The sequence below is a fragment of the Lepidochelys kempii genome, chromosome 1 (assembly GCF_965140285.1).
Source record: "Lepidochelys kempii isolate rLepKem1 chromosome 1, rLepKem1.hap1, whole genome shotgun sequence".
Classification (NCBI taxonomy): Eukaryota; Metazoa; Chordata; order Testudines; family Cheloniidae; genus Lepidochelys; species Lepidochelys kempii.
In genome coordinates, this window is record NC_136380.1 from 197,983,151 (window position 1) to 197,995,969 (window position 12,819).

The 12,819-nt window shown below is 38.5% G+C and overlaps 1 protein-coding gene across 1 annotated transcript in view; it reads left to right on the forward strand.

Annotated features, from left to right (window-relative positions):
- Positions 1–12,819, forward strand: part of ABI3BP (ABI family member 3 binding protein) — a 317,415-nt gene that overhangs the window by 165,003 nt on the left and 139,593 nt on the right. Inside the window, exons 8-11 of the mRNA XM_078851501.1 lie at positions 2,013–2,064; positions 7,790–7,861; positions 8,631–8,708; positions 9,108–9,185. Coding sequence (XP_078707627.1) covers positions 2,013–2,064; positions 7,790–7,861; positions 8,631–8,708; positions 9,108–9,185 — 280 coding nt within the window. The remainder of the gene's footprint in view (positions 1–2,012; positions 2,065–7,789; positions 7,862–8,630; positions 8,709–9,107; positions 9,186–12,819) is intronic.

Below are 12,819 nucleotides of genomic sequence, written 5' to 3' on the forward strand. Positions count from 1 at the left end.
GAAGCGGTGCTCGGCTGAGGTTCAGCGCATCCTGTTGGGAAGTAGAAAGCCCTCCACCAGAGTGACCTACCTGGTTAAGTGGAAACGGGTCACCTGCTGGATTGCAGCAAAGATGTTCATCCCCCAAGTGGGCTTCTCTGCAGCTTATTCTGGACTACCTCCTGCATCTTAAGATCCAGGGCATCAGTAGCTGTGGCCACAGCCCATTTCCAACCAGCTCATTTTGGGGGATTCTTTCTTCCCTGGCATATAGGCGAAGTTGCAGCCACACTGCTCCGCTGCAGCCTTGTCCCCGCATGGATTTATCCACAAACTGAGGTTTCCATCAGCTTAAACAGGAAAAAAATGCATAAATTCTAGGTGAGTCTGGCCCTGTATCCACTGCACAAACTGAACTATTCCCAAACATGATTTGTGCCAAAGAAAAATACTTGAAAACATTTGCAGTAGGTAAGATGCTATACCATACTGTATATACTAAACTATACAAAAATATACATATTTACTACTACCCCTACTAGCAGTATTTTTTCGTGATATTGTTCAGTCAGGAAGCTGCTCAGTTGTGGTTTTTAAAAAAACTGTTTTGTGTTTTTAAAGGGAAAGAACGTACGATATATTTCTGTAATTAAAATCAGCAGATAAAACTGCAATCTATTTAATTAGATTTGTTTTCTGTACAGTGCAGTACAGTTTATTTTTAAATAATGTTTTGATGGCCTGAACTTGACAGCAAAGGTTGATCAAAAATCCAGAGAAGAAAAATGTGATCCACAAGGAGATCTCAAATGGTCTCATAAAAATTTGACTCAGATGAAACAATTAAAAAAATGCATAGTATTTTATTATTTTTTACCTAAATATGCTTTTGCATGAAATAGTTAAATGAGTGACATTATGAAATACAGAATAAACCAGTAGCATTGACTGATCCCCACTCATCTAGAAGCAGGACTTTATATGCTATATGCTTAGCCAAAAGAGGTATTTGTATATTGAGTTCTATTCCTCCTTTAAACTCAGACTTCGCTGAAAGAGGATTATATTTTATAGCTACAGTTAGTATACGTATATATTTGGCAGTACTTCTGCCTGGTCCCTTTCCAGTCATTGTACTATTGAAATGTTGGCTCCCGTACCTGCATGAGCCAAAGGACGGTCAGGGCTTAATTATGTCATAGAGATCTGCTATTTTCTCCATTCTGAGAAATGCAGGGCCAATTCACGTGCTCAAGATGCTTATTTCCATGCTGCTCAAAAGTCTGTAAAGGATTAGTATGTGGATGGAAACCTTTCTGGATCAAAGACCAGTGTAAGGCAAAAATATTTGCAATACAAATATAAAAAGCATATAAATTCCTTTCAATTTGGAGCCCCCTTGTTACTGGCCTGTTATCACCCTGAGAAATCAGTTGTTGAAATTAAGGTGATGCCACTGATAAATCCCACAGATGCTAACCCACATCAAATGCCTTTTACATCCATACTTTACTTTAGATGAGAAGTGAGCATCTGATCTGGATTTAAAAAACATAAAATAGTCCTGGTTTATGAGAATGGTTTGTGACATTTTCAATAACCTTGATCTGAGTTGAAAGTTAGTAACAAAATACACAACTGGGTGATTGTTGTTGTTTTGGAGGTTTCATTGTTATTACTTTGCACAGTTTCATTGTCAAGGTTTCTCCGGTTCTTTAGTGGTCCACAGTACAAGCTGGAGAGATTGTTCTCAAAGAGAACCAAGGTTAGAGGATTCCTTAGTAGTAAGGTTTTCTGTACTAATGGAGCAAAACAACTGGCTGTAGCCAAATGAAAGGGATCAAAATGCTTTATAACAGTTCTCGCCAACAAAAATGAAGTGTAACCTTCAGTGATTGGGGCTGGAGCCATATCCATTGTTAACTTGGGACAAATGAGGCACTGGATTGAAGCCTTATATTTTCATTACAAAGAAAAATTCAATTACTATTATGGCACAGATCCTAATGCTTATTTATTTTTTCTCTTTATAGCTCATACTACGAGATGCTACAAAACTTGTCCCTATTACAAGAATCAAACAAGGTAACATGTGGTTTTTTCATGTTTTGTTCCCCCTTGGACACAGATATCTCACAAAAAAAGTAGAAAATGAATGGAAAAACAATACATTTACTGTAATTAATATATGCAGGGTCTAGTGAAACTTTCCTTCTAATGAAAATCAATGGAATTTCACAATCAAAATTATAGTTAAAGTAGTTAAACTGGGTTCCCTCTTCATTTTTGAACTGTGTTATTTTGTTGCATCATACACAACTACTTCATTGAATCATTTGCTGAATGGCTACCAATTCTAGTTTCTGCTAGTGTCTGTCTATCAGGTTACCATGTGAGCCATATTTATAAAAGTATCCAGATTTGTCATTCTCTCTGCCTTGCATCCCCTAGCTGCCAGGTATGAAAAGAAGCAATCTGTGACTTGAGTTAAATTTGTACTACACAGTGAGATATTTACAATACAGAATCATGCACTGATCAGTTCTGCATAAGCTTCAAATTGTGTTCCATCCCTCAGTACCTAGTCTTTGGTTTTCTCCATTTGCTGCCCTCCTTCAGGGCTTTCTTTCCTTCCTTTATATAGGCATCTTCTGTGTGTTTTGAAAATTAGATATTGCTAGGGCTTTACTTTTCTGAATGTTACTTTAAATCTTACGGTGCAGAATTTGTTGAGCTAGATATAATCTGTGTGCTCTGCTCAAATTGCAAAGCCCGTTCCCTCCTGGCATCCATGCCAATGTGACTACTCTTTGCTACTGTGTATATAGTGTACTCAGGCAGATAACATGAATCGAACTGCAGACCATGATGTTCTAAAATGTGATCTGCAGCCTCCCTCATACAGAATCTAGAGTTCTAGCCCTTGGAGACAGCAGGTTCCAGCAATCAACGCCCCATTTTCATCTAAATAGCCTTTAGTTAGTTAAATATGAGCATTGCATGCTAGAGCCTGTAGTCTCTGCACATTGTAGGCAACACTCTACAAGTTAGATGCAGCCTTGAGGCCCCTAATGTGTTGTCAGTGTGGATCACAGAAAAATTTGCATGCCTCTTGTATTCTGTTTTCTTGCATAGTCCTGTAGTAAAATCCACAATCAGTGTGTCATACACACTCATCCATATTCTCTGCCCTGTACACTGCTGGAGGCTTAGAAGGGCAATGTTACAGATATAGAGCCATAGAAGAAATAACCAAGGTTGAGTCAATGTTGATAGTATGTTTCTACTGTTATGAAGAAGCTTGACTTTATCCAGCCCTAGCTTAGTATTCACATACAAGCGCAAATTATCACAATTTTCAGAATATTTCTTCAACAAGCAATTCACTAAACACAAAAGTTATTAGCCCAGATGTTAGCTTTTTCTGAGCAGTGTGTGTGGGGAAACAGGCAGAGTTCTTCTTTAGTAGTTTTAGATGAGTAAAGACATTCCCTAAAATTTAAGAACGACTTGGGGAAAACTCAACAAATATTTTTAACATCCAGCTGCAGGGCAGAGGATGTTTAGAAACTTTTTTAAAAAACACATATGTTTTCAGTGTGCTTTAGACCAAAATAAAGGTAGAGGGAAGGCTTTTAGGAAAGAAATGAAAGTAGCAAATGAAAGCATATCTGGGTATGGGTAGTGCTATCTTCCATCTGGACTTCAGTGAAGAGTCTCAGCAGAAACTGATAAACAACAGCCAGCTACAGTCCAAGTGGAAGAGAGGAAATATTGGCCTCTGGAAATGTATTTACCAAGAAAATGTTAAGGTTGCACAGCTGCATTTCGAGAAAAAACGAGGAAGAGATTTTTCCCCCTCCTTAGTTGTATTTTTACAAAACATGATCATTGCATAGTTGATTTTATTTCTGTAACCTTGAAATAGTGGTGTTTAAAATTGGAAACCACATTTTTGTTGTGCAGTGGTCCTAGGTTATATAAGGCTTTCTGTGATTAAAAATCTCATATAACTTGATGTCCTGGGAAGTTTGTGGGTCTGGAGCTGACTTGTGAGAAATCCTAACATGGAGCATTTACATAGAAAGTTTTGTGCTATCTTTTCAGTGGTGTCACCTGCAGGGATTTTGAAATGTTCCAACGTGATGAGTCTTCATCACTATGTCAGTGTGTCTCCGCTCCTCTGGGAAGCTTTTATAGATTAGTAAACCCCCTATAGGGTGTGCCTATGACAAATGTGAAATAATATTTCTTGTTAAATTTAGTTTTTTATAAGTACAAATATTTAACTTTACCTGTATGATTTCTAAGTTGAGAAGGATTTAGAAAAATAAATATGTTCCAAATGACTTCTTCCAAATATTTTATAATTCCACTATGTATTCCTGGAGAAGAAGTTGTTTTCAGAGATGGCTTCTTGCACTTGTTTTCCAGATGTTTAAAAAATGTCACTTTTTTATTTCAGAGAAATACAAATTCCACATGTCCATAAAATAGAGTAGACTGTGGAGCGGGTGTGATTTATTTAATTAGTACCATATGTGAATAGACTTAAACCAACATGCTCGCCATACATTGGGATTTGAAGCATGTGAAAAACATCTTTAAGGGACCAGCTCTTCAAAATTTGAAAATGCAAATTTCCATAGAAACAGAAATACAGGAGCTTATTTAATATGTTCTGAAAATGATTGTCTTTGCATTTAAGCCAGGAGCTCCCCAAGTCAGAGAAATGTTAAACACACCAATATATAAAGAGGGCAACACATGAACTAAGTAAAAATCTCAGGTTTATTTTGACATACTAGCCATAAGACATTTGGCCCTTTTCATTTTCAGAACACTTCATAAACATAGAGCCTCATCCTATGTTCCTATCATATTTAAGCTCAGTGGAAGTTTTGAGTGTGATAGGAATGCTGGATTGGGCCCATTAACTGATGAATCCTCATCAGTCATTTTAAGAGATAAATTAGTAGTATTGTCCTCATTTTACAGATGGGTGAAATTTAAGCAGAGAGAGAAATTTAAGCCCAAGGCCACAGATGCAAGTCAGTACCAGAACCAAGTTTAGAGCATAGTAGTTTTTGGCTCCCATTCCTGCATTCAGATTACTAGAATACATATGCATGTCATGTGGTCAGGATTTAGCCCTTTATTTTACTTATTACGTGAAGTCCTTGCTCTGGGTTCAAACTTGTCGGTGAGACACTGGCTCGGGTTTGGGATGCTGTGGAATTGTACTGCCCTAGTGGAAGCTCAGTAACACATTCTTATGTGGTTTGTAAGCAAGCATGCTCCAGGATGCATTGTTACATAGCCTATGTCTAAACATACGGTGGCGTTTGGAGTACAAGCACTACGCATGTAGCCACCACACCCACAGTAAAAGGCAGGCTTCATTCCCACTTGTCGCTAATGTGTGTAGCTACAAGCCTCAGTGAAAGGCTTCAGCAGCAGGGAGGGAGCGTGAAATGGCTCTGGCAGCTATACACTGCCAGAGCCTTTTCCCCCTGCCTCCCCATTGCCAGAGTTTTTCCTCTTTGCTGGAGCCTTTTGCTGCAGCAGGGAAAGGCTCCAGCAGAGTGGAAAGGCTCTGGCAGCAGACACTGTAGTGGGAGGCACTGCTTGGGCCTGTAGAGAGCCTATGTAGGGTACGTACCCTGGTGATTCAGGCATTTAGGGCACTTGTCTAAGCCATGCCTCACCATCGACTGTGCTGTTTATACCCGAACTAGCTGTGCATTCAATGTCTGTACTCCACATGCCACCATCAGTGTAGACATACTCTTAGATTGTAAGCTCTTTGGGTCTGTTTGTTTTGTGTTTGTACAGCCCCTAGTACACTGGGGTCCTGGTCCATAACTTAGGCTCCTAGGCACTATGGTACTCCAAATAATAAATAATAATGATGGTGCATGGTGTACCTTTTTAAAGTTCTCCCAAGCATACAGATGAACCACACCTGCTGACACTCTCATAACGAGGTGTGTGCAGCATGCATGCTCCTCAACTGCTGGCCAGTGCAAACAGAGGTTTATGTCCTGAAGCACAAGATCAGTCTTTACTTACACAGTTTATTTAGGCTATTTTAACTGCAGATATTTCATATGCTTTTCGTAGAAGATGCTTGTATGCTGTTATGCCACTTTTAACCTTTAAAGTAAATAATTCATATGGAAAGTTCCATATTAATTAGTATTTATGATGCACCCAACATGAAGCATAAGAAGAGGGATTAAAAAGGATTAGATGTTTGTATAGTAAAAGCATAATATTCCGTTACAACAGTCAAGATAAAATAGGGATATCAGACCTAGTTCTTCAGGGTATAAACCAATCAATGAATCCAAGGTAAAGAACAAAGTTTCCCACATAAACATGCTATGGTATGAATATCTATTGCGTGAATTTATACCTTCCTCTGAAGCATGTGATACTGGCTACTGTCAGACAGGATATAGGATTACAAAGAACATTATTCCCGTGTGGCATTTTTTATTTTGTTCCTATAAATGCTTGTTTTCATGCTGAGTTAAAAATATCTATTACCATTGCTAATCAAATGCTACAAACCCCTGAATATTAATTTGAATGTTTTGTTTAAATTCACTTTGGCTGTGTTCAAATCCCTTTTCCATTAATATTCTAGTGCATGGGGATACTGCAAAGAATATTTGTGGTAACAATAAATGTTAAGCAAATATTGCAGCAAGCAAATTTTGAATTTGTAATTGAGTATTTGAACCAAAAACCTGATTCTTAGAATTATCCTTATCCAGCCATGTGAAAGAAACATACAATGAAACCTGCATTGTCTAATTAAAGCAACTAGAACTTAGAAAATTGAATACTTGCAAGAAACTGCTAGCAAATGAGATACAGATTAAGAACTATTCACAGAAAAAACTAGTAAAAACAGTGAAATGTCTCAAATTATTAATTATGAATTATTCACCCAGCTCTACCTGTTAAAAATACTGCCACTCCTAACATTTACTAGACATGTTCCAGTGTATCTTCAGGGTCACATGAATGGTAGGGGTGATAGGAGGTGAGTGGGAGCACACAAATAGTAGTGGTCTCCTGGCCAGACATATCGTTTAATATTGTAGTGTCTCATTAAATAGCAGACATTTTCTAGGGATTTTTTAAGCTCCCCTAAATCTCATTAGCCCTGAGTTCTGCAGTTCTTGAAACTGGTCCTGTGATATCTTGAGTATACAGCAGTGGTTCTCTACCTGGGGTCTGGAGCCCCTGGGGGGAGGGGCGCGAACAGTTTTCAGGAGGTCTGTCAAGCAAAACCAGTGTTAGACTCACTGGAGCCCAAGGCAGAAAGCCAAAGCCCCACTGTGCGGGGCTGAAGCTGAAGCCTGAGCAGCTTAGCATCACAGGGCCCCCTGTGGCATGGAGCCCCGAGCAATTGCTCTGCTTGCTACCCCTAATGCTGGCCATGGATTTTTTTATAGCCTGTTGGCGGGGCATGGCTCAGAAAGAAAAAGGTTGAGAACCCCTGGTATAGAGCATAATTTTCCCAAAGAAAATCAATCTAATGTTGATGGCATGACAATTGACACTGAGTGTATGGGAAAGATTTGCAGTTCGGGGTGGTTTAGAAAAGAGACAACTTGCAAACCCTTAGATAGGTTTGAGATAATGTAAGAAAATATGAAGCTGATATCTCAGAGCTACTAAAACTGAATAAAGAGGCTTTCAGAATGTTTAAAGTCCTCTTGTGTGTGTGTTTTTCGTTTCCTGGCTTAAAAGTTTTGTAAATTTCTCTGATAATGCACTGTTGCTGTTTCCACAGTAATTCAAAATGTCACACGTCGGATGCTGCCTAGAACCACGGACAGGCCTTCCCTGGCAGGAGCAATACTAGGTGACTAAGACATTCCTTACTTCTCTGGCCAATAGATAAAGATCTGTGTAAATCCTTTTTACATTTCCTGTCCTTTCTAGTTCTTACTTTCTTGAGGCTCATTCTTATTTTTTTTTATTATATCTTAACAATAATTGCGGTAAAGGGAAGGATGCACCTGAAGTATAAAATTGACTATGCCGTGGTCAGAATATTTTAAAGGACTTATTGCCACTGTTTTATCAAAAACAGTTCTTTCATATTGCAGGAGATGGGAGAGAAGTGATTTTGCAGAGAGAATCTTGAGGTGTTAAGTGAACATATGTTCGGCTCCCTCCAGGTGTGCATTAGGTCACAGGTTTCCAACCACTGGCACATATACCTGTACTGATACTTCAGGCTTTTGTGAATGGTATACTAAGTTTCCCCACTCCACTGTATTACTGAGACCTGTACTAAGCCCCAGTGCATCACAGCTTCCTTCATTCCTGTCAGTTGTCTGGCCGATGTAGAGCTTGGGTAATTGTGTATCAGGTTAGAGCACACAGGTAGCAGGCACTAGATGGTACCAACTTACTATAATAAATGGGTACTCTTGTCTGAAAAGATTGGGAACCACTCTGCTTAAAATATCTGGAGACAAATTTATCCCCAGTGTAATACTACTAATGCTTAGTTCTCAGTGGCTCAGAGGGTATTGCATGGACATCTCTGAGGGCAGATTACAGCTCACCATGTTTTGAATGAATGGCTCACTTATCTTTATGTGTAGTGCACCTTATCATTCCAGGTCTCAATGAAACACCACAACAGAAACTCCCTAAACCTGAGACACTGGGCATATCTGAAACACCAAAGAAAAAACTGGGTAAGTACACATCTCCTATATTAAGTTAATGAAGTTGGTGAGCATCATCAGAAGAAATGTATTTTGGTGTGAGAATGTACATTCAAGCTAAGCCTCCTTTTTTATTTTGTTCGGAGCATTTGTTCAGTCAAGTGGGTAAGTAGGTGTCCAATCTTGCAAGGTTCTGAACACCAAATACTAAGAAAAGACATTTTAAAAACAATGCAGGTTTCAGAGAACTAGTCATGTGTTATTGGGTGTGTGGTGAAGGCAAGTTCAGCAGTTCCCTAAGGTATTTGATTTCACGTGTTTGTTCATTTTGGATTGCTTGGGCAAACTACAGCAGGAATAGAGATAAATGTAAACAGAGGCAGCGCAGATGTATCTCTGGTATTTACAGTCTAACTTCTGCCTTTTTAGTTACAAATGAAACCCAAACATGGCCTGAGGAATCCAAAACACCAGAAGTGCAAGAAATCTCCCCACGGTCCTTCCCAGGTAATTATAGATCTGTTTTAGGTTTTTATAAATGATGTGTTACACCTTTTCCTCACTGCCAGTTTCGGTGGATTGGGGTTTTTTTTGTCTTCCCCACAGTGGGGACCTGGTGGATTGGTGAGGAGATACAGTTCAGTGTTGCAGTTTAACAGGTGGCAGGTATCCAGTACATATACTTGTTCCAGAGGGGGTCCAGTTCACCGATAAACCAGAATTGGAAGTGGATTTAGGGGAAGGCTTCCCCTAAAAACTGGGAGTGGATTGGGGCTCCTAATGTCTGGTACAGTGAGGAGAGAATCTGCTTTCCCTGGGTTCCCCTGCTCCCTAACTCTCATATGAAGGGAGGGTTCTGGGGTCCCAGTAAAGGGCTGGGGACCAGCTATGAGGTAGAGAAAGGTTACTGGCTATCCTCCACCAGTTGGAAATGATTAAGGAAGGAATCCTGACCTGCACTGTATGGGTTATTGCCAGATAGTTCCCAGATGAGAAGTTAATAAAGTTGCAGCTTAATTAAATCATGTCTTTCTTCCTACATGTCTGAGACAGTATATATGAACTCATTAGCAGTTTTACGATTTGTGCTGCTCAAGGGTGACACTAGTTGAGAGCATGTCAGAGCTGATATTTCCAAAGAGGGTACTGTGCACTACATTAATGCTCTCACCTAGTATCGGAGAACACTTCAATCTCTCTGGTCACTCGATTACAGACCTAAAAGTCGCAATATTACAACAAAAAAATGTCAAAAACAGACTCCAACGAGAGACTGCTGAATTGGAATTAATTTGCAAACTGGATACAATTAACTTTGGCTTGAATAGAGACTGGGAGTGGATGGGTCATTACACAAAGTAAAACTATTTCCCCATGTTTATTTCCCTCCCTCCCCCCACTGTTCCTCAGACGTTCTTGTTACCTGCGGGAAATGGCCCACCGTGATTATCACTACAAAAGGTTTTCTCCCCCCACCACCACTCTCCTGCTGGTAATAGCTCATCTTAAGTGATCACTCTCCTTACAGTGTGTATGATAACACCCATTTTTTCATGTTCTGTATGTATATAAATCTCCTCGCTGTATCTTCCACTGAATGCATCCGATGATGTGAGCTGTAGCTCACAAAAACGTATGCTCAAATAAATTGGTTAGTCTCTAAGGTACCACAAGTATTCCTTTTCTTTTTGCGAATACAGACTAACACGGCTGCTACTCTGAAATTTAGCATTTGTATGTACACTCCCACAGGATAGAGCTTTGGCAGGATTGTGTCTCTAGTGTTAAATAATGGGGAATATAATTTCATTTTATTGTGTATGGATTTGACTCTAAGAATCCCACAGCATTACAATAAAATTGTACCTCTTTGACGTTTTCTGGTCTATTTTTATAACTGAAGAGGGGCCTGATTATTCTCCCATTAAAGTCAGTTGCAAAACTCCCATTGACTTCATTAGTGTGGACCTGAGCTACAAAAGAGGCAAGACAGAAGCATTGAAATGAATGAGAAGTTTAGAAAAGTAATTGTTTGAAGAAGATTTTGCTTAGGTTTAATGTAGTTAGTGTATAGTCTTGTTGTCACTATTCCACTTTGTTCATAATATATGTCATTATTGACCAAGCAGAATATATGGCCAAATCCTGCTTGTCTTGCTGATTGACTTCAAATGAATGGAAGTACTTGCATGAGTAAGAGGCACAGAATTCGGCCCTTAAATCTCATTGTGCTTGTTGTATACAAGAGTACATCAAAGAGGCACCATTTTACAACTGATCAGACTAGGTCAATTTTCATTATTTTTTGAAGACCTCTAACTTTAGTCTCATGAAGACATAGTTTCTATTCTCCACTTAAAATTTCTGATCCAGTAAATGACTTGAGAGTAGAACAGACTCATTTATTGAAGTTAAAAATTAAATTTATTTTGTGGGACTTTTAACAAATAATTTCTATAACAGTATGTTGAATATTATGGACAATAAATTCCTTGGACTAGCTACAACTCAAGTCAGTCCAGTATGGAGATTCAAAATTGAGTGGTTCACCAGACTTTTGTACTCCTGGAGAGTATGTAGGGAACAAAAGAAATTTAGGTTGTAGTAATGCAGAAAAAATGTGTAAGGATTGCCAACTGTCTTCTGGATGAAACTATTACCTTTTAGTCTCTTAAAGTGTTTGCAGATTTCTTATTCTACAACCTCCAGGTAAGTCTATTGCCAAATTCCAGTGTGTACTGAGACAAAGAAGTCTGCTTTTCAGTTGTTCTTTATATTCATCCTAAAATGCTGGAAGAAAAAGTAGGACACTTCTGCACATAGTCATTAACCAGAGCCGTTCAGGGTACGGATACGGAACACTTGATTTTAACTAGAGTTGGATGCACAAAAATTATTCAGTGACTGTTCTTTTTAAAATAATTAGTTTTTACTGTTTCATCCCTTTTTGTACTCACTTTTCACAGATATTTTAGTAAATGAGTTCAATAGCCAGAGTTATTGCAGAAATAACTATAAATGCATATTGCAAATATTTAGAGAAAATTTATTTTCTCAAATCTATATGTATTTATTGGATCTGGAGACTTGGTCCTAAGATTTATATGCATCCAATCAGGGAACGGGTTGGGGGGGAAGTGGCCTTGTGTGGCCTCTCAAGACATCTCAGACGTAGGGAACTGAAAACTGACTACACTTTTGTGAACAAGCTAGTCTCAGAATTATTCATAGAAATTATTTGTTAAATAATTTTGAATAATAAATGCATTCAGGAATAATTGAGCTGTATGAAAAATGACCCATGAACAGAAAAGAAGTGACAGATTTTCAAATTATTTGTCACAAAATACTTGCCCATTTCTATTTTTAACCAAGTGACAGCAGATATTTTTTTAACCTCATTTAGTGTTGTTGTCATTCTTAATACTGGAATACTTCAGCAGTCATTTAACTTTGAAATAATCAGTTCAACAGGTAATTTTTAAACAGTTAAGCTTTCCATGGTGTATATTTTGTGCTGACAATTTTGAGCATCATAGGATAAAATCCTTATCGACGTCTTTTTTATGTGCTTATTAGATGCACATCTCACTATCTAACAGGCTGAATGATAGACCACTTCCATTTGTGTCCTTTAAAAATCATGAGATCTACAACAACTTCCTATCACATGAAGAGCCCTTTTTACAATGATGTCATACCTCCAGTTTTATAATTCAGTGGTGGGGGAGGGGTTCCAAAAATATCACAGTTTTGTAGATACTCAGTTTTTGAGTCAGTGTATGCAAAGTCATGCATCTTATGTGCAGCTCCTGAGGTTTCAGATGCTATGTATCTTTGCTAACTATTATATCATGGTAAATATATTGCACTATTTCTTATTCAACCTTTCCTAGTGACTCAAAGAATAGCTCACTCGCTTGCTCTCTCAAACAACCTCAGCTGCATTCACTTAAATTCCTTTGTCTTTTAAATCAAATCCTATGCATGGCTTTCATGCATGTTGTCTTGCATAAGCAGATAGGCATGCAGCTCATATATATGCCAGTCCTTCATTTCCTCTGTTCATTTTTTCCTTTTTACATCCAGCAGTTGTGTATACTTATGTACAGCAATGCCACTCAAAAAAAAATCATCCTCT